This window comes from Osmia lignaria, chromosome 8 (assembly GCF_051020975.1).
Source record: "Osmia lignaria lignaria isolate PbOS001 chromosome 8, iyOsmLign1, whole genome shotgun sequence".
Lineage (NCBI taxonomy): Eukaryota > Metazoa > Arthropoda > Insecta > Hymenoptera > Megachilidae > Osmia > Osmia lignaria.
In genome coordinates, this window is record NC_135039.1 from 10,506,610 (window position 1) to 10,526,656 (window position 20,047).

General features: G+C 38.8%; 3 protein-coding genes across 7 annotated transcripts; 2 read left to right on the forward strand and 1 right to left on the reverse strand.

Annotated features, from left to right (window-relative positions):
* The first annotated feature begins 939 nt into the window (after positions 1 to 939).
* pyd3 (beta-ureidopropionase pyd3) lies at positions 940 to 4,245 on the forward strand. The gene is made up of 5 exons (XM_034334617.2): positions 940 to 1,158; positions 1,978 to 2,228; positions 2,469 to 2,857; positions 3,603 to 3,920; positions 3,984 to 4,245. Exons 1-5 carry the CDS (start codon positions 1,052 to 1,054, stop codon positions 4,068 to 4,070), a joined length of 1,152 nt encoding a protein of 383 aa, XP_034190508.1. The 5' UTR covers positions 940 to 1,051; the 3' UTR covers positions 4,071 to 4,245.
* Positions 4,246 to 4,304: 59 nt separating this feature from the next.
* On the reverse strand, positions 4,305 to 9,207 carry Br140 (bromodomain-containing protein 140). 3 transcript variants are annotated; one of them, XM_034334613.2, is made up of 8 exons: positions 8,905 to 9,207; positions 8,380 to 8,659; positions 7,435 to 8,278; positions 7,052 to 7,351; positions 6,802 to 6,976; positions 6,319 to 6,740; positions 4,710 to 5,081; positions 4,305 to 4,620 (listed from the first exon to the last, which is right to left on the reverse strand). In XM_034334613.2, exons 2-8 carry the CDS (start codon positions 8,480 to 8,482, stop codon positions 4,440 to 4,442), a joined length of 2,397 nt encoding a protein of 798 aa, XP_034190504.1. In that variant the 5' UTR covers positions 8,483 to 8,659; positions 8,905 to 9,207; the 3' UTR covers positions 4,305 to 4,439. The 3 variants fall into 3 exon arrangements, with proteins under 3 accessions (XP_034190504.1, XP_034190502.1, XP_076545918.1); XM_034334611.2 differs by having other exon boundaries at positions 8,729 to 9,207; XM_076689803.1 differs by lacking the exon at positions 8,905 to 9,207 and having other exon boundaries at positions 8,361 to 8,489.
* A 907-nt stretch (positions 9,208 to 10,114) lies between these two features.
* On the forward strand, positions 10,115 to 19,659 carry drn (zinc finger AN1-type doctor no). 3 transcript variants are annotated; one of them, XM_034334627.2, is made up of 4 exons: positions 10,115 to 10,385; positions 16,557 to 17,019; positions 17,167 to 17,338; positions 17,434 to 19,659. In XM_034334627.2, the coding sequence occupies exons 2-4, from the start codon at positions 16,735 to 16,737 to the stop codon at positions 17,580 to 17,582; spliced, it is 606 nt and encodes a 201-aa protein (XP_034190518.1). In that variant the 5' UTR covers positions 10,115 to 10,385; positions 16,557 to 16,734; the 3' UTR covers positions 17,583 to 19,659. The 3 variants fall into 3 exon arrangements, with proteins under 3 accessions (XP_034190518.1, XP_034190519.1, XP_034190520.1); XM_034334628.2 differs by lacking the exon at positions 10,115 to 10,385 and adding an exon at positions 14,796 to 15,015; XM_034334629.2 differs by lacking the exon at positions 10,115 to 10,385 and adding an exon at positions 15,405 to 15,758.
* The last annotated feature ends 388 nt before the right edge of the window (positions 19,660 to 20,047 follow it).

Consider the following 20,047-nt stretch of genomic DNA (forward strand, 5'->3'; position numbering starts at 1 on the left):
TTAGACACGAAGTGTATAAACTTAGTGTTTCACAATAGTTACAGATAATACACATTGGTTGCAACAAATGTAAGATACGAATGACGGGTAACAAGGCATTCTGATAAAATGACTATAATTTATCGGTAGTTTTCTCCTCGTGTAAACATTTTCTATAATAATGGCACTTAAAGTGGGAGATTACTCGAAAGAATTATTGCATTAATGGTAATGGAAAATTCCTCTGTACACCTAAGTATTTTTGTTCTTTTATTTTTAATGATACGGACAATATTTAGGGGCAAAGTTACAAGATTCAAAGGAATCGATAATGACGTTGTTATTTTGCCGAGACATCAGAATTATCAAAATCGTATTTTAAAATGTAATTATGTAATTTTGTATTACCCCTTGCCGTACTTTGACAAATCTGACTCCTGACGTTCCTACAGTTCTAATATGACTAAACTGAATCGGATCTGTATTTCAATTGAATTTCAAGTATAATTACAATTAGAATTTGCACAACCGGGAACCTGTAAATACAATACATGCATAATATTTCAATTTCCTTGATTTGCCTCAATATGATAGCAGTGATTAGTTAGCTTTGACAGACGTAGATGCTGAGAAAATGGTACAACAAGGGGTTAAAGTTTATTAGAATAATACGACCTTCGTATAAAATGCGTATTGTACGGCTGTAAACAGAAATCTTTATCTTTGCAGTCAATAATAATTAATAGACCAGATGGACAGAAGATTATTTAAAAAAAAATCTCCTCTTTAATTGCTGTAGGATATGAAGCAGGTAAGATAGGACAGGGTTTTAGCTGAAAATTTATGGCAGCCGATGAACGGCAACTAATTATATCATTAAAAAATATTCGTTGATAAGGATTAACGAACATTGCTCTGACACATGTTTACATGCGTGAACAATATATATCAGGGCGAATCCGTAGCTGCGAGCAATCCTCTCCAGGCCACGGCGCAACGTAGACACGGGCACAGCTGTTCTATATAACCTTAAAAAACAAGAAGATTTCGAAAGTTTTTATTTGCCGGCAAAATGAGTAAGCCGATGTTTGATCAAACTCTCGAAGAAATTCTGGAGAAGAATTTGCCGGAGAGAGAACTAACCGAAGTGAAACGTCTCCTATATGGACGTGAATTACAGTAAGATTTATCATTCATTTTATCAGGGTCGGCCCTGGGCCTAGGGAAAATAGGCGGCCGCCTAGGGCCCCCATAAGGCGATTTTGCATCTAAGAATGTTTACTTGAATATTAATCGATGTAAATGCAAATCTAAATTAGTTATACAAGCTTTAATGTTTATTTTATAAATTTTATTTGAGGTATTTTTTTTTATGTCATATATGGGAAGGGGCCCTTTTTCGGAGCTCAACTCAGACTCTTGAAATCTCAGGGCTGGCCCTGTTGAAAGGCCATATTGCAATTATTCTAAATCTAAAATTTGAAAGATCATATTGCAATTATTAATGATGCTTTGAAAGGCCATATTGCAATTATTCTAAATTTAAAATTGTAATTATTCTAAATCTAAAATTGCAATTATTAATGATGCTTTCAAAGGCAGGGCCGACCCTGGGCCTAGGTACACTAGGCTGCCGCTTAGGGCCCCGCAAGGTCTAGGGACCCCATAAGACGAATTTGCGTCTAAGAATGCCAGAAAAGTAATGTTTATTTGAATATTAATTTAAATTAGTTATACAAGCTTTAATATTAATTTTATAAATTTTATTTGAGCTACTTTTTTTATGTTATATATGTGAAGGGGCCCTTTTAAAGAGCTTGCCTCGAACCCCCGAAATCTGAGGGCCGGCCCTGCATTTTATAGTTGCTTTTCACGAAACAATATGGCGGGAAATATTTCCAGTTTTGAACGCGAGTAAAACTAGGGACAGGATAGTTTTACAAATTAGATACAATTTGTACATCGTTACATATTAATAACTTTATAATTTATTAATAGGCCCCTAAATCTTCCCAAATGGACCGGTACCCAGAAGTTTGATGTCCAAGGATACGTTATGGGCGGAGGAGTGACGGAACAGTTGCGTCCTCCCCGGATCGTTCGTGTCGGTGCAATTCAAAATTCTATAGTGCTGCCCACCACGGAACCCTTACAAAAACAAAGAAACGCATTGCACTTGAAAATCCAAAAGTATGTCGACTATGCCGCCTCCTGTGGCGTTAACATACTCTGTCTCCAAGAGATGTGGGGTACGTAGAAATGTACAAGCTGTTAATTAAAAATTATTTAGATAACAACACTGAAACCGTACGTGTATTTCGTCGTTTTCATGATCTCAATGTACAGTTATATAATCCTGGTCTTAAATTAGTTTAAGAAGATTAGATAAGATACAGACGGTTTCTCTGAGAGACATTCAATAAGATGAATATCATCCTTTTCAATGAAAGCATGTAGATTATTATGAATATTATTTTACAATATTCCAGCTATGCCATTTGCATTTTGCACCAGAGAAAAATATCCCTGGTGCGAGATGGCCGAGGATGCCGAGAACGGTCCAACGATAATACTCATGTGCGACCTCGCTCAACGGCATGGAATGGTAATTATATGTTCGGTTCTGGAGAGAGACACCGCAAATGGTGATATCTTGTGGAACACCTCTGTCGTGATCGACTCGGACGGAAAGATACTTGGAAAGCACAGGAAAAACCACATTCCTCGCGTAGGCGACTTCAACGAGTCCACGTACTACATGGAAGGAAACACAGGGCACCCTGTTTTTGATACTTCCTTCGGGCGCGTAGCCATTAACATTTGTTATGGACGACATCATCCACAAAATTGGATGATGTTTGGCTTGAACGGTGCCGAGGTAAACTTTGCTAATTCTTCAAAGTATAGGGTCTCTCGTAACTCCTATGACACCCGGAAATGGGGGGTTGCTGAGGCTATTCTGAACAACTTTTCCCTTTACCAAAATGTTGGTCGAAGCTTCGTTTTTGAATTATTAAAGAAAAACTCTGGCCAATGAAAGCGTTAGCTCCGAACCACGCTCGGTCGTGAACAAACGCATTGGCACAGCGTGGGTTCCCTCGATACCTGCGCTGTGGCAATGCATTTGTTCACGACCGAGCGCGGTTTAGAGCCAACGCTCAATCTCGGGAGCGTTGGCTCTGAACCGCGCTCGGTCGTGAACAAATGCATTTCATTAATGTAGAATTAGTCGCACGCTGTGCTAATGCGTTTGTTCACGACCGAGCGCGGTTCAGAGCCAACACTTAACCTCGGGAGCGTTGGCTCTGAACCGCGCTCGGTCGTGAACAAATGCATATCATTAATGTAGAATTAGTCGCACGCTGTGCTAATGCGTTTGTTCACGACCGAGCGCGGTTCAGAGCCAACTCTCTTGTGCTCGAGCGCGTGCTCTGATTGGCCAGTGTTTTTCGTTAATAATTTAAAAACGAAGCTTCGACCAACATTTTGGTAAAGGAAAAAGTTGTTCAGAATCACCCCAGGAACCCCCCATTTCTGTGCGTTACGAGTTCTGGGACACGCTGTATAAAATCTTCTCTTATAGAATTATCAAGCTCGGTACATTGCATATTTCATACGCTTAGATCGTCTTCAATCCATCGGCAACGACCAGCCACACATCCGAACCATTGTGGTCCATCGAAGCAAGGAACGCAGCCATAGCGAACAGTTATTATACTTGTGCGATCAATCGCGTGGGAACAGAGACGTTCCCCAATGAATTTACATCAGGGGACGGGGCCCCGGCGCACCGTGATTTTGGACATTTCTATGGATCTAGCTACATCACTTCTCCGGACGGAACTCGTACTCCTGGTTTAAGTCGCTGCAAAGACGGTCTTCTTGTCTGCGAATTAGATTTGAACTTGTGTCGTCAGATGAAGGACTTCTGGTGTCTGAGAGTAAGTTTTCATTTGAATTGCACTTCCATGCTCTTTTTCTATATTTTCATTTCTACATTTCAGATGACTCAGCGACTGGACTTGTACGCTACTGAACTTACCGACTTTGTTAAGAAAAATGTGAAACTGTACGAGAAAACAAGCCAGTAAGCTTTGAACAATGGAACCATGGTGAATGGCTCGAATGATATATACACTTTGTTGAAAATGTATAAGTTGAAGAAAACATGAAAATATGTACATGTGTTTATATACATAATACCAGTTATATTTTCTATTTCGAACAATTTTAAATAAAACGACAAAGCACGAGATTTTATATGAAGACTGATTCGTTTTATTTGCATTTCAGTCAGTTATTTAAAAATATAAATAATTTTCTGAAAAAGACGCGACTTAAACATAAGTCTATAAATTACTTAATTCATACGTTAAAGTTCTTTTTACAATACTTACAAAGATCATCTTCGAGAGAACTACTTAATTATATCCTAGTACCTTATTAGGATTCTAAAGCTATTAGCTGGCCGAGCCAGCGTTCAACGACGTGTTGTGAGTTTGTTTCCTATAATGGAGCGCTTCTTGATACGCTTTCTTTACAGCTTTACGATCAGCCGGTTTTCGAGACTCGATTAACTTTGCTTCGTCTAATTCTTGGGAAACTCCAAGTTTTTCTAGTTTCTCCCCTGGTAACCATTGCCTATAACAATGTTTACATATCAAGCGAACGAACAAAACAATAGAAAATTATCTTCTGCCGTTGTAACGTAATTGCAGAAATAAAATTACCATGTCCGTTTGGTGTCGAAGAAAAGAACAAGAAATACTGGTTCTTTGTAATTAACGGCAAGAGCTAACACATCATCAGGTGGAGCTGGTATAGGTACACCTTTATGTACAGTTCCCCTAGGTGTATTAGGGTCTATTATCAGAGCCGGGTACCATGGATAACCACGACATTTTGCCCAAACAAGTTGCAACGCTTCTAAACCGTTACTAGCCGCTTCCTGTTTACTTTCAAGTTCTTTCTTTGCCTCGTCCGCTTCTTGCCTTTGTTTTTCTTCTTCTAAATCTGGAGTGGTAGATCTACTCGTTGAACAACTGCTACAACTGGACGACTGACTTTCACCTTCTCCCACGTCGCTGTCCATAGTTCCACTTCTGCAAAATATCGTTTATATAAAACAACATTCTGTAAAATATACTGGGTGTCCCAGAAAGAGTGTAAGCCGCTTAAGGGGGTGATAGCTGGGGTGATTCTGAACAACATTTTTCTTTGCGAAAATGTTGTTTGAAGCTTCGTTTTTGAATTATTAAGGAAAAACATTGGCCAATCGGAGCGCGCTTGGCGCGCGGGCTCAGGGGCGGCGGCGTCGGCTACGAAACCCGGGCCTGGCCTGAGTCCCGAACGATTTAGGTAAGTTCATTGACTCGACTTTTAAATCAGGTGTTCTGCCAGTGGCAGTTAACTGTTTTCAGTGTAGCAGGTTAATTTAGGGGCGAATGAGAAAGTTTCGTTTCAATTTCTTCGCAAAATTTTCATCGTTAACGTACCCTCCAATTCAAACGCTTATTAATTATTTAATTTCAATCATTTTTGTTTGTTGCTTAGCAGTGGCAGCTCGTAGCTAAAATTAGTGGGGGTGCTACGCCAGAAAACTTTTAGCCTTTGTTTTAAAAAACCGGCACTGCGGGAGTGACAGTGCTCTCTCGCGCAGCTTCCTATGTGCGCATGCGCACACGGTCGTACGCCGCGCCACTTGAACTGTGAAGCGCACAGTTCTATACAAAGATTTTTTTACAATATCAATCATAGTGTCCGTTCGTCTAGTGTATTTTGTAATTTTTTCAAATATATTATTGAATATTCTGAAGCTTTTATCAGATGATTATGTTATTTATTTTAGCGCTTTTATATTTGCTGCGGTTAAACTTGGACGCCAAGGTCAGTGCTTTTTCACTAGACGAAAAGATACTATGATTGATATTGTATCTTTTTCATAAACTGAGGGATGGCTACTGACATTAAGCTTAAGAATTATATATTGTACAAGTATAAAGAAAGAATGAAAGAAGAAGGGACTCATTATATTAAATGTTATACGCGAGCCACCACTGTTGCTTAGAATTTCTTTTTTTACATTTTTATGACAAGTGGCAAGAGATTAGGTTTCGTTCGAGACTTATCGTTAGACCAAGCCCGGGTTTCGTAGCCGACGCTGCCGTCCCTGAGCCCGCGCGCTCGGATTGGCCAGTGTTTTTCCTTAATAATTCAAAAACGGCGCTTCACACAACATTTTCGCAAAGAAAAATGTTGTTCAGAATCACCCCAGCTATCACCCCCCTAAGCGGCTTACACTCTTTCTGGGACACCCTGTATAGAAAATAGTATACATACCTGTATACTTTGAAACTATCACTCTGCTTCTTTTTATCATCGTCTAAGGCAAACGTTTGATTACTTCTACTGGCACGCTCTCTTGCTTTGCGAGTGAAGAGAACAGCCGTCCTTCTGTTCACACCACCCCCGCCTATTTCTTTTTCCCCGGACTGCGATTCTGCCTCGCCACGACTTCGATTAGCTCGGTCCCGTTTTCTCGACTTAACGACTCCCGTTTGCTCGGATTCATTGACAGGGTCCAATTCAGGATAGTCCTTACGGGCTTGCTCTATCAGAGCACCGCCTTGTTCCTTCATCTTCGTTCCAGCACGATAGAACATCGTGTCTTTACGATTGTACGCCAGACAGTTGCTTACCATTAAATTGAAGTCCGCTTCGAAAGCTCCTATAGTGTCATATTCCTGCCTTTCAATTTTTGCCTAAAGGAACAATTGTAAAGTAAATAAAAATTAACTGAAAATTAATTGAAGAATGAATTACCTGCATGGTAGAGAGATCCATAGGGTGTGATACAATTTCTAAATAATCTGGCACTTCCTTGGTGTTCACCGGCTGACCAAATACATCATTTACATCCTTCAATTTAATTGCTTCCAATAAAGTACGAAGAACGCTTTCTAGTGGACGCAATTCGAACCACAAACACTTTTCCTTCCTGTAAAATAAATCAGGTGTTTATGCATTTGTTAGAAATTTAATGTTCAGCAGAGTCGCTCTTTAGAATCCTTACACTTTGAATAACTCTTTTTTCAGCTTCTCGCGTTTCCGCACTAATTCACAGAGCAATCTAGCGCGTTCAAGATCCTGACGGAGGCACTGCCAATATTTTAATTGACGGTACAGCTCTCCGCGTAGCTCGCTGTCCGGCGCTGGCGAGGAATTGTCACCGAGGGTCGGCGGTCTGGATTGCGGATGGGAACTTTGAAGTCTTCTAAGAAGAGGAACACCGTTTCTGTATTGGCGTTTTAGAGTCCAGTATGCTATAAGACGCTGAATTAGTTGACTTCGTTTAGGCAATCCTTCAGCTAAGCTAATTAATATCAGAAAATATTAATAAAATAAATAAGCTCCTCTATGCATCTCTAACATGCTAAATATATTGTTAACAGTTACCTAGCAATTTCTTTGATACGTTCAGGCGGTATAGTCGGGATAGATATAACTGGGGCTGAAGAGCTTTTCTTATTAGCTATAGCTCTCCTTCTTGCATCCGCAGGGTTAGTGGAAGGTTGGTAATCCGAAGGTGTGTGCGCTTCACAGTAAGCCGTCTTCTGTACCAACATGGGTTCTCCGTTCGTAGGTTGGACCGTCCTCATACGCATACAGAGGCCAGCCTGCTGGGCGCACGTGACGTGAAACGCAGCGTAGCAGTTGCTTTTGTAACACTGGATACAAGCACCTGACCCTCTACGCTTGCACACGCAACAGGTGAGTCGCCAACGAGCCGCAGGTATGCTTTCTATACTGTCTATAGGCTCCAAAAATACGGTGTTGGCGAATCTTACTTCTGGTATCCACAAAGCGCACACAACGTGGGCCCATGTAGCTGGACGGTCGGTTTGCTTGAACGCCCCGCCCCTGTTTGGACACAGCACACAATCCACAGCCCGAGAAGGACTCTGCAGACATCTTCTGCATAACCATTGTCCTTCAGGAATATACGGTACACCGTAACAATCCTGATGAACAGCGAGATTGCACATATCACAGAACAATATGGCATTGCTGTTTTGACACTCTCCGTCCATACAGATGCAGCATACTGCATCCTCGTCAGCTGCTATTCCTCCTCCGCCATTACTCTGTTGCTGAAAATATGATTCTTTTTCCAACCTGTCCATTAATAATTCAAATGTGTCGGGTTCTAAAGGAGGATTAAGTCCAGAGGCCAGCCTTCTTTCATTCACTATGGATAACCATGCGGTATCCTCTTCGTCTAAATCGTATTCTACTTCTCCTATGGAGCAAAATTTTCTTTATGAGAAACTTTGTAATTTATGGAGATACTGGTGAGTTATTGTATCAATTGAAATAGATACTTTTAATGAAATTATATACCATCGAGTTCTTCACCGCTACGTTCCATGAATCTAATATATGAATTTGGAAGAGGTTCAGCTTCCCCTAATTGCTCTTCGTACCCATCTATTTCTTTAACCATAGCAACGGGTAAGCTACTTAGAATATTCTTCTCTTCTTTATCTTTATCGGATGGTATATTATGTCCTTTTTGAGTGGTCTTCTCATCGAAACTATTTCCCTCCAAGGAGATGATAGGAATAGAATCTGTGATCCCGATCTTGAATGTTTTGTTTGCATCTTCGCCAATTGGATTTACCTTAACAATGAATCACAATGTTATTCCTTACAATTATTTAATCTTTTTGTAAATGAAAATGATCAATACCAAAACAAATTTCGAGGACTCTTGTGAGCTTAACGTTTCGGTATTTGCGGGACTGTTGCTCTCGTTATTAATACCAATTCTACTTCTGCCTTTTTTTTTATTCGACTGAGGAGTATTCATTTTCTCTTAAAATTCTGTATATTGTAAACGACAATTAACGTGGTTATATCACCCACACTTTGGTCCTTTTTACATATGTTTCATGTTGTCAAAGCATCGGCTGGCGTTTTAAATGTTACAATCAGACAAGCAGATGGTCCAATCATTTTCCTTTACATATATTTTCGTTGAAATGATTTTGCATCAATTTGCATTTGACATGAAAAAAGAACGCTCACTAACGTTCAAACAGGTAAACTAACCAATTTAAGCGGCAAACATAATGTATACCGACAAGTTAGTATAATGAAAGTACTTTAAGTACTTTTTCCATAGAAATTCATTTTTCGATTGGTGGATTTTGAAAGAAGAAAAACATTTTTTGTCATTTCAATTCAAACACGTTAATAACAATAATTTCATGAAACGTGAAGTTCATTGTTTATAATAGTAAATATTTCTTAACAATTATATTTAAAACACATGGGTAAACCAATGAAGATTCCCCATTATGAATAAAAGAAATGGATGACCAGCATATAACCTTATAATTAATAAATATTTGATTTTTAGGTGCATGGGAATATTATCGATGAATCTGCCTTTAACAATTCTACACTGATAAGGTAATTATATTTTAATTAATGTATTTAATAAAAATGTATAATGAAAGGTTGATAGGTTAGGATCAGTGGTGTCGCTAGAGTTTCTGAGGCCCGGGGCAAGCGCCCTTTTTGCTTTATATTATATGTAGATGGCTCCAATCACAGTTGTCATAACCTCAATCAATCTTATACTATTTAATAAAAAGATACAACAGTTTTAATCGAATTAAGATTTTATTAAATATTACATGAAAGCTTGTATCATTATAATAAAAGCTTGTATATTTTAATTAATGTATTTAATAATAATATATGTATAATGAAAGGTTGATAGGTTAGGATCAGTGATGTCGCTAGAGTATCTGGGGCCCGGGGCAAGCGTCCTTTTTGCTTTGTGCTATAGATGGCTCTAATCACAGTTGTCATAACCTCAATCGATCTTATACTATTTAATAAAAAGATACAACAGTTTTAATCAAATTAGGATTTTATTAAATATTACATGAAAGCTTGTATCATTAAATAACTATTGCCAAGATTCGTTTTTTTCCCAGACGACGATATCGCCGTCTGGTGGGAAAAGTTGTCCTCACTCGAAATCATAGTTCCCGTTTGAACTTGTCGACCCTGGTTCTGAGTACTTTGTGCAGAGTGGGGGAGGGTAAGAGATCTAACTTTACACCAGTCATCGGCAGTATTTGTTCCCGTGTCCGCAGCTTTGGTCGTCTCACTCGTAATCGGAAGTTTGGTGTAAAGGACTAGTTTACTAGATAACCGATATCTGTGTTTTGTGAGAGTGCGGACCGCTCGGTAGCAACTGGAATTAACTGGATTTTTAAAGGAAGCATTGATGCTCCTCTGAGAAATTATGTCGGATACTGGTGCAGGATTACAATCGGTCACACGTCAAGTCAGCTGACATATTGCGCCCTGCTACACCGCAACAGCTCTTGGTAAGTGTCGCAATCGCGGTACCCGCCTCATATTCGGCGACTATTTTTATCGAATACCCGTGAAATTCGTGTACATAATCAAACGCTTCGATTTAACGCATTTTCTTGCGTTCGCCTCGCCTCGTCTCGCCTAGCCTCGAAAATCTTGTTTGTCCCGTCGCTGTCGTCGTCGTCGAGCCGTTCTCTCTCGTTTCTGTCCCTTCTCTTCTTATTCCCCCTTGAACGTTTCTCTTGATAAAAAAGATGTCCGTGCAACGTGGAATACGCATTAGGTGGGACAAAGGGAACGACGCAATTTCTATGTGCATACTCTCAAGGATAGGAGCCATGTCTTTAGTGTCCGTTCCGTTTCTTCTTACTCCTTGACTGCGTGCACAGATGCGTGCGTGTGTGCCGTGTCTGGACGACGGCAGCGCCGATACGATTCAAGCGCAAATGCATACTTATGCGTTTATCCTCCCTGTTCCCTTCTCTCACCGCGGTTTTTATACCCCCTTCCGTGCACCCACATCCGCACTGGTCTTAAAATCCCTCCCCTACGCCCCTTTCTATCCCCCTTTACGCCCTTCGCGTATTCCCCGGACTAGAGAGACGGCTACTCTATTTCCCCTCCCCTCGGTTCCCGACTAATTTGGTTATGCAAAAGTAGGAATCACTAGAAATTATTAATCGAATTAAAAATATTTAGAAATCCGAAGAGAACTGATACTAGAACGCTTCGAATCAGCACGATGATTATTAATCGTTGCTCGAAAGTTGTGAAACGTTTCCATGCGTACAAGATTCGGATAAAATGACGTGGTCGGATTTTCTAAACTTCTTATCTTTATGGAACATTCGAAAGAATCGAAACACTTTCATCGTACGTGTCAAGTGGGTGGTGGTGGTTAAACCGCGTTTTCAGCTCATTGTTAATTACGTCTGTATTCATGGAACAAGCGCATAACGTGAGAGAGAAGCGTTTTACGTTCTGCGCTCATGTTCAGTGCGATGCTGTCTCGCGAATGCTAGTGATAATCGGTGCGCGTAGTTGCGAGGTTATAAAGATCGAACGATCTACGGGAACTTGTTCGATAGATTATACGAATTATGGCGGATGTGCTTGCTGACGACGTGAAATTAGGAATAAAAGACGCGGTAAAAGTTTAAATAAAATTGACAGCTATCAGACGGTGCGTTCACGATAGAAACGATTAGCAGGTTGATGCTGTGTGCCTGGTGTAGATTAGAACGAGCCACACCTCGCTTTCTTTCGCTGCGAGTGATACCGTAAAATGGCTGCATGTAGAATTACCGCAGGAATAATATATCGCGTAATGACACTTTTTATCGTCCATTGTCGACAACGTGTATGCACATACGTTACTCGTGCGTGAACCGTATAGTCGTTTGAATTTTTTCCCTAGATCATTTCCTACTATACCGTTGTATTTTTATTTAGCATTATCTCTCATATAATTTTGAAACCACGTGTTATTAGAATGCAGTGTCGAACTTCGTTTCGTAAGAACAATGAGTAGACTATAGGATAAATGATAAATAAAACACAATTGCAAATACAAGTTTAGACTGTTTTTATTATTGCCACAAAATAAATACTTGTACAGGCTTAGATAATATACTTTACCAAAGATAATTCGATAATTTCGTTCGCGAAGGTTATGTGTGCATAGTATGAAGGTTTTGAATGTTCAATATATATTTTTGTAATTATTTTGAATTATTTATAAACCGAAGTGACAATTTCCACTGTGCGTTGAGATTCTGGATCTCCTTGATCTGTAATCGATTCTCGATTTTCTCGAACGATCGTATCGAAATCGAAACTGAATTTTAAATATTTGTAATTCTAATACAATTCTAATTGCACAAATTTGCGTAACATTCGTTAAAAAAATTCCTCATTAAATCTGTTTATCGTGCAGGTACTTATATTCGATCGATCGATACTCTTTGTAACAATTGTAAAGTATCGAATGGAAGATCGATCTTTTTTGCAAATGGCGTACGTAGCGCATGGTAACTATTTATTTTCAAATAATGGCGACGATTAGAGAAATGACATTGTTCGAGTCGTAGAAAAACATCGGTCATTGTACAAAAACATGTTTCCTTATTCCAAATAAAAAGCTTCCAGATAAGAAAAACGGAATGTAAGAACGGAATGCGTCATTGTTCAGCATGCGGAATGAGTCAAACGTAAACAAAATCACGTTAAAATCGTCGCGAGTTGTCTTTAGGAAGAGCAACCGCTGATTCGCGCTTTTGTTTGTAACGTTGAATCAACTAGCTAGTTACTTTCCGTTAGAAAGTATTTCCATTCCATTTACTCTGTAACTTTCGTTTAATCTAGTGTCTTTCATTGAATACCCGACATCGTGTTTATGCGTCGCTGTCATTGTTTGCATTGTAATCGTATTTGGGCAGCGCTTTATGCTTTGCAGGGTTAAAAATAGCGATCGGTAGAATTTCGTAATTCACTAGCAATAATTTGCACCGAATAATTACGCGTTAAACCGTTTAACAGATTTATTTTGACTTTAAGGGGAAAAAAACTGTTCGTTTATATATGCGAGGTTAGAAATTTTCCTCTCGTTTTCTTTAAATAAGTATTTCACCATTTTACGAAATCTCGTTTTGGAAACGCCAGAACATTCGAACGCGCTAGATGACTTTCTTTTTTATTCGCGGAAACGAAATTTTTTAGGTTATTCATCACGCGTGTGTATCCAATTTAATCGTAAATAAGTTAAACAGCTGATAACCCCAACGCAGAGAACCGTTTACGTTTCAGACACGTTTGTTGCAATTGATAAAAATTCCTATCAACCGTAGAATGAAAGGTTTCTTATTAATTTGAACCTTTTCAGTATGTAAAAATGACGACATCTCTTCTTACGTCATAGAATTTCATTGTTAATTTTGATACAGGCTGGCTATCGCTTCGGTGTTTATTGCACGATTGAAATTCAACGGACAACTAATATTAGAGCTCAAGAACATCTTTAATCGTACATCGATAACGCGTCAAGTTTCCCGCTCTCTTTCGTTTCGATGATTTACCCTCGAAACTATCGATACGCTGTAACGCGAGAAACGCGTGCTGGTAAAAAGGAAAATGGAAATTTATTAATAAAAGAGTTGCATGTAAAATAAGATTATCAAAAACAATAATCAGTGCATATAGAACTGTACAAATAATTTAAAAATATGGTAATTTATTTTTTGAAAATTAATTTCTTCAATTTCTTTTCTCAACGGAAATCGAGATTTTTCGACTTATCGATCTTCGCCGATAACACTAGAAATATATCACGATTTTCTGAACAATTAATTTTGTATTATATAATTGTTTTGAAATAAGAAAAGAGCATATACATATATAAATATATAATTATAAAAAAAATAACACGTGATTTCATTAATATTGTATGTCATAAATTGCCAAGTTCTTGATAGACGTTTCTGCGCGTGTCCCTAGAATATGATTATCGTTTTTAAGTAAATTTCAAAGATCTAGTAATTTAACGAAAAGGAAAATACGAAGTGATAGAGCAAAGTCATTTAATGTTATCGTATGCGATGAGTAAGCAGAAAATCTATCTTTTGTATTTAACGTTGAACACGATTAAACGAAGTTTTCACTTTCTTTTTTAATTCATCGTATTTATTTTCACAACTTCCTACCACGTGATTTACGTTTGATTCGGTTCTCAATTACTACAGTGACGTCACGTGTTCCGAAGAAGTAACGGATTTAAATCCCGTTCATTTCGTGCTTTAACCCTTTCGTTATGGCAAGTTTTCACCGAAACACGCTACGATGAAAGTTACTAATCGTTATTTATCGCGATCGATTATTTTTCATGAAAAACGGATACGCTCTTTTTTTCCGCTTCGTTCGAAGCATTCGAAGCAACAGGTTTGAATGTTTTTCATGAAAAAAAAAAAAAAATTTAACGATACAATTAATCGCCCGTACTATAACCTATATTATTATTTGTTTTATTAAGTGATTTTATTATTCGACAGCCTGTCGCACACCGTGATTGCGTTTTAATCTGCAAAAATCAGATTTTTTTCAGATAGCGTGAAAGTGAAAACGCTCCTTGAAGTTTAGAAAGGCGCGGGATGTAAATTTGATCAAAAGAGAAAAGCGCGTACCAAACGAAATGAAATTTGATGTAGTTGATTGTCGATGTCGAAGAAATTAATAAAAATATTCCTCGCTGCACGTCTAAATAATAAAAGAAAAGCCTGAAGAACAAAGAAAGTGATCTTTTTCCTATGCTTTCATTTTTACATTCGTCGGCGTACATCAAACAACGTGTAGTTTCAGTTTTATTACGTTACGTAGGTAGCATCGAGAGTTCACGCTACGACATCTACTGATTCGTTTGAGAAATACAGTAAAACGTATCGTCATGTAATGTTCCTTGTTGGAGTATTATCAGAGTGCGTTGTAGATCGAATAGAGTAGTGCGTATTAATTTTTCACTTTTACCGAAGAAAAAGCACGCGTTAAGGGTTCGATCATCGTAGAGAAGGGAAATCGTGAAGAGGATGATAAATCTAACGTAGAAAGAATAATCGTGCGTTCGCGCAGGCGCGGGGAAAGGAGAGGAGACGAGTAAGTCGTGTAATACGTATGTATTTAAAAAAGAAAGAGAGGAAGAGAAGAAAATAAGTGGGAAATTCAAGTAAAAATCAGTGGAATATTTGATTTTATTTTGTATAATTTTGTTATACATATTGTACAAGAAAAGTTAAACGTTATTAAAATAAACGAAGGTTATACGACGTATTACTAATTTATAAGTAGTTAGCTGCGTAAAAGGCGAGGCTCGTGCAAATTATGCTTCACAATACCTAACCTTATCGTGGAATAACTTGGTGGTGCGGTGTACACCGCGGTCGCTGGTTGCACGTCCGCCCAGAGCTGCCCGTCCGTACGAATCGCCATCATGAAAACATTCGGCCGTCGTCGTCGTTATCGTTGTTTCTCCTCCGTCCTTGCAGGTTCCTCGGGATTGAAGTAATATCGAGCGCTCGAGCGCGAAGTTGCACACAAAGAGCGAGAGAGAGAAAGAGGGAAAGGGAACGAGCTATTTGGTAACGTTTCGTCGTTTTAGCTTGCTCGAGCCTCGACGGACAAAGCGAACGCGCGCATTCAGTGGCCTGCGAATTGTGCCGAGATACACGAGACCGAGCCCGGAAAAAAGAAAACGAGCCGACACGACCGACGGGTCCGTCGACTATCGATGCGCGGCTCGTCTAACGTCGTGATAAGGATATACGAAGCCCACTTAAATGCTTCGAACGAATTCTTACTCCATGTTGTGCGTTGGTTGCGACACGACTGCGTGTTGGAAAGTGAGTAATATCACGTTTCCCGATCACGCCTCTTCCATCGAATTTTATTGCGCCGATCAGAAAAAAAAAAAAAGAAAAACCCTCAATCGTCCCCGGACAATGCGTTCGAAATTCCATCCCCGATCGTGTTCAGTTCGTTCATCCTCCCCTTTTTTTCTTTCCTTTCGTTGTCACTTGTTTTCTCTTCGTTCTTGACTTCACGATTTTATTTGCCCTTGTAGGAATTACTCTCTCTCTCTCTCTCTCCCTCCCTCTATCTCTCTCTCTTTCTCTTTCTTTCTTCACCACAGATCAGTTTTACACGAGGGAACGGCCCTTGGTCTCGAGATTATCCGTTGCTGACTATTTCTATTCTATGCATAGTCCTGGACGAGTGCGCGTGTGTGCCAGTGCAAATTCGATATGAAAATTCGTGTGTTCAGTTTTTATCAAATTCCACAAACGTACTGGACGTATCTGTGTTTCATATAATGTGCTCCCTATCCTTTCATATCCTTTTAAAAGTTCCTCGTGATCCGCATAGTAGTTCGAATACGGTTTTTAAACAATAAGTGACAAATTTGTACGTAACAAAGGATATGTGTGAGCAAGAACTTGAATCTAAATTTAAATCTTGCTGTCTCATCGTTGAGGACCAAAGCTGTGACAGCGAAAGCCTTGTTCCATATACCGTTGTGATTTTTCATTATTCTTAAGCCAACACGGTTACTTGCTTCAAATTTGAGATTTAGCGTTGCATGTACATAGTTTCATTTGTGACCATGAAAGTGAACGCTAAACAGTTATTGGTTTTGATAGGTGAATGTATGGTGACACGCGGTCGTGACGGAGCAACCAAAGAGCAAGTTGTGGCAAAAGACGCATAATTGTTCGTCTAGCTGATTGCAACTACTTGGAGCTTCACGAGTGATTGCAAATAGGAAGAAATTAAGGACTTGTTCGATCATCGCTATCCACCTTGGAATAATCAGACAAGATGGAACGAGAATCTAATCCAATGCAAGCTCTCTGCCGCAGTGGCTGTGGATTTTACGGCTCGCCAGCCACGGATGGCCTTTGTTCTCTTTGTTACAAAGAAAATCTGAAGAAGAAACAGCAACCACCTGTCTCCGCTTCTACTGTACCACCTTCGCAGACCGTCTCTGGTAACGCTGGTACGTTGCAAGGCGGTTTTGGTAGTCCTGCGGCAACAGGAACTACCGCGCAACCCACCATTCCTACCATACCTCAACCAACAACGGATCTACCCAACCCCAAAGAAGTGAGTTATTCGTTTAAGTATACGTACAATTAGAAAGTTGTACTTTTTATGGTTCAACCGTTCATTTTCTTCAGGTATCTGTCACCTGGTATCTATTCAGATTCTGGGATACTCGAATAGAGAATAACAAATTGATCTGTATTGTAGATAAATAGGGAAGATCAGGAAAGCGAAGTGAGTATTAGCAGCGGAGCAGTAGCAGAAGGATCAGTGAGTAGTGGGGACGCGGACGACTGCTTTGATGGCAAAGAGACTGACAAAGAAACAAAGAAGAAGAAAAATCGTTGCGCCGTGTGTCGCAAAAAAGTTGGTTTGACGGGTGAGTGGAAAACATCCCTAGGACGTGTTCAGTGTTCATTTTCACAGATGTGCATGGTTGATGTGTCTCTCTCTCTGTTCCTTCTTTTGTTACAGGATTCGAGTGCCGTTGTGGAGGACTGTTCTGCTCTGTGCATCGATACAGTGACAAGCACGATTGCAAATTTGATTATAGAGAAATGGGCGCTCAAGAAATTCGGCGCAACAATCCGGTTGTTGTTGGTGAAAAAGTGCAAAAAATTTGAACTATTTAGTGCGTAGTCGTTGGGAAAATGGTTATATAACTATATAAACAAACAGAATATAAAACGGAGAAAACGAGATAAATTATCTGGCAGCTGATTGCACGTCGAGGGGCGAAACGGGTGAATGCGAGAATCGTGAACGAAAGAGAAAGGGAGAGGTGGGTGCACGAGTGAAAGGGAGAGAGAGAATGGGGGGGAGAGAAAGAAACATAGTAACGAGTGTGAGAACACAGGAAAGAATGAGTAGCGTTTAACGGGGTAGAGAGAGGACTAAAGGGGGAGAATGGGAATAAAAATTGGTAACACGCAAACGTAGAAACACCGGGAAACACGAAATTTCTGAGGTTAGGTGAAACCGAGATATAGATACAAGAGAAAGATAAAAAAAAAAGATAAATAAACAGAAATTAAGAATGCGTGCGACGTGTACGAATGTGTTTCGAAATTTGAATGTCAGTGCCATTGTCAGATTGTCGTATTTGCGAGAGTTTTAATCGAGAATATATTTGGTTCTAACTGCTGCCAGCTTACTACTACTATTACCTATTATTATCTACGATTATTACGGTTTATTATCATTCTATATTATGTTTATTAATTTACTTAAAAACGCAAAATTTACGTATGAAATGTTTGTTTTTTTTTTTTTTTAAACTAAACGAATTCTTGGTGCGGTCAGTCTTGTCCAAGACGCGTCTCATCGGGAGTTCTGATTTGAATTGAGAGAGAGAGAGCGCGCGTGCGCGAGCGAGAGAGAGATATAACAAGATTTAAAGAAAAAAAAAAAATACAAATTTTATATATATTTCTGTTTCGTTCGTATATCAAAAAGTAAAAAAAAAAAAGGGAATGTTGCTTAGGTAGTGGCTGACGTTGATGGGTGATCACAATCCTAGGTTAACAATTAGTCTAATAATTATTAAGTATATTAGTCTATTGATTCATAAATAATGCAATGAAGTATAAGTAGTACTGTGTGTTTATGTCCAATTTCACGTGAATATAACCAGCATTATTCCTCATTAAATATGTTTCAAACTATATTGCAAATCATTATTTACGCCATGTGTTCACGAATCTCCGCAAAAAGTGAACCCTGTAATATTTATCTGGATTCCCTACTGGTCGTTGCAGTAGAGAATCGATTGTGTCGGACTTGTCCAATCGATTTTCTCGAGTTTCTTCTTCTTCTTTTTTTTTTTCGCCCTTGTTACGAATCGTACGTACAAAAGATGCACGACAGATATTATTGTATATTGGTGCTAATATAATTGTACGATGAAACGTCTAAAAACACGGCCGACCCGATAAAAGAGAACGAAGGCCCCTCGACGAAGGGACGACTATCGTCCTAATTCGATCACAAAATTGCGAACAGATCAGAAACGATTCTCCGTCTTTAACCATTTTCTTCTATGTTGCAATATTTTTAAAACGAACATTATGATCTTTTCTTTTTTTCTTTATGTGTCTCTGACTCTTCTTAGGTTAGCTCGTAGGAAGAAGTAAGTGTTGAGTTTTATGTCGCTTCTATTAAAAAAAAAATTTTGAGCGAACTATATATATATATACATATATATATAAACATACACGCGTCCTTGTTGTTTAGTAAATTTTCTTTCTTTTTTTTTTTTCGAATCATTTTCTCGCATATTGTAATTTTATTTTCTTTATCGTGTGTGAGAATCGATAGTCGTCGCTGGGTCGTTTTGCGATTATTCTGCGAAGGTAGAAAGGAAAAAAAGAGAGAGTGAGAACGAGAGAAAGAGAGAGAGAAACGAAAAAAAAAAAATCACCGCACTGTATCGTACCATCACGTTTGTTGCTGTCTTTGAGATATACTTGCGTTTTTTTTCTACTTTTTTTTCTTTGTTTCTCTGAAGAAAAGAAAATGGAAGTATCGAAACCTTCGTCTATTAAAATTCTGCGTGATAGCCGATAGCGATAAATATCGAACGAACTCTTACGAATGCAAGAAGTCCTTGTATTGATTACGTTATATAGAATAAAGTGAATCGTTCTTAATTTTCAGTACCACGTTATCGATGCTCCTGATTTTTTTTTTGATTTTTTTTTTTCATTTAGTGAATTTATGTATCTAGAGGAGAAAGTAAACCGAGCATAATATATATAATAGACGAGTAACAAGAAGAGGCGGATTAAAGTTTCCCACTTCTATTCGTGATATAAAATTACGTTTAATGCATAACTTATACAATATTTGCCGTCACATTCACCAGACAAACACGCTAAGCATAATGTCTAATGGACAATATAACATAAATTTATGTGTACAGAAACGAGGACTTGATCGGTCGTCACAGGTTTTTCAACTTTTTGTAATCGTCGTACGAAGAAAATGTTATAAATAAAAATCGTATTGTTTCAATATAACTAAAACAGCACATTGTTAACGCACTTCTACACGTTGTTCATTGTTTATTTCTTTCAGAAATGGTGTGTTT

Bases quoted from the DNA above. Each gene is read 5' to 3' on its own strand.
- pyd3 (XM_034334617.2), top strand. From the start codon at position 1,052: ATGAGTAAGCCGATGTTTGATCAAACTCTCGAAGAAATTCTGGAGAAG. The intron at 2,229-2,468 runs GTACGTAGAAAT...ACAATATTCCAG, and splicing joins CTGTCTCCAAGAGATGTGGG to CTATGCCATTTGCATTTTGC. The intron at 2,858-3,602 runs GTAAACTTTGCT...TCATACGCTTAG, and splicing joins TTGGCTTGAACGGTGCCGAG to ATCGTCTTCAATCCATCGGC.
- Br140 (XM_034334611.2), bottom strand. From the start codon at position 8,848: ATGAATACTCCTCAGTCGAATAAAAAAAAAGGCAGAAGTAGAATTGGT. The intron at 7,352-7,434 runs GTAACTGTTAAC...GATATTAATTAG, and splicing joins CGTATCAAAGAAATTGCTAG to CTTAGCTGAAGGATTGCCTA. The intron at 5,082-6,318 runs GTATGTATACTA...GATATTTTGCAG, and splicing joins GATAGTTTCAAAGTATACAG to AAGTGGAACTATGGACAGCG.
- drn (XM_034334627.2), top strand. From the start codon at position 16,735: ATGGAACGAGAATCTAATCCAATGCAAGCTCTCTGCCGCAGTGGCTGT. The intron at 17,020-17,166 runs GTGAGTTATTCG...TCTGTATTGTAG, and splicing joins ATCTACCCAACCCCAAAGAA to ATAAATAGGGAAGATCAGGA. The intron at 17,339-17,433 runs GTGAGTGGAAAA...CTTTTGTTACAG, and splicing joins CAAAAAAGTTGGTTTGACGG to GATTCGAGTGCCGTTGTGGA.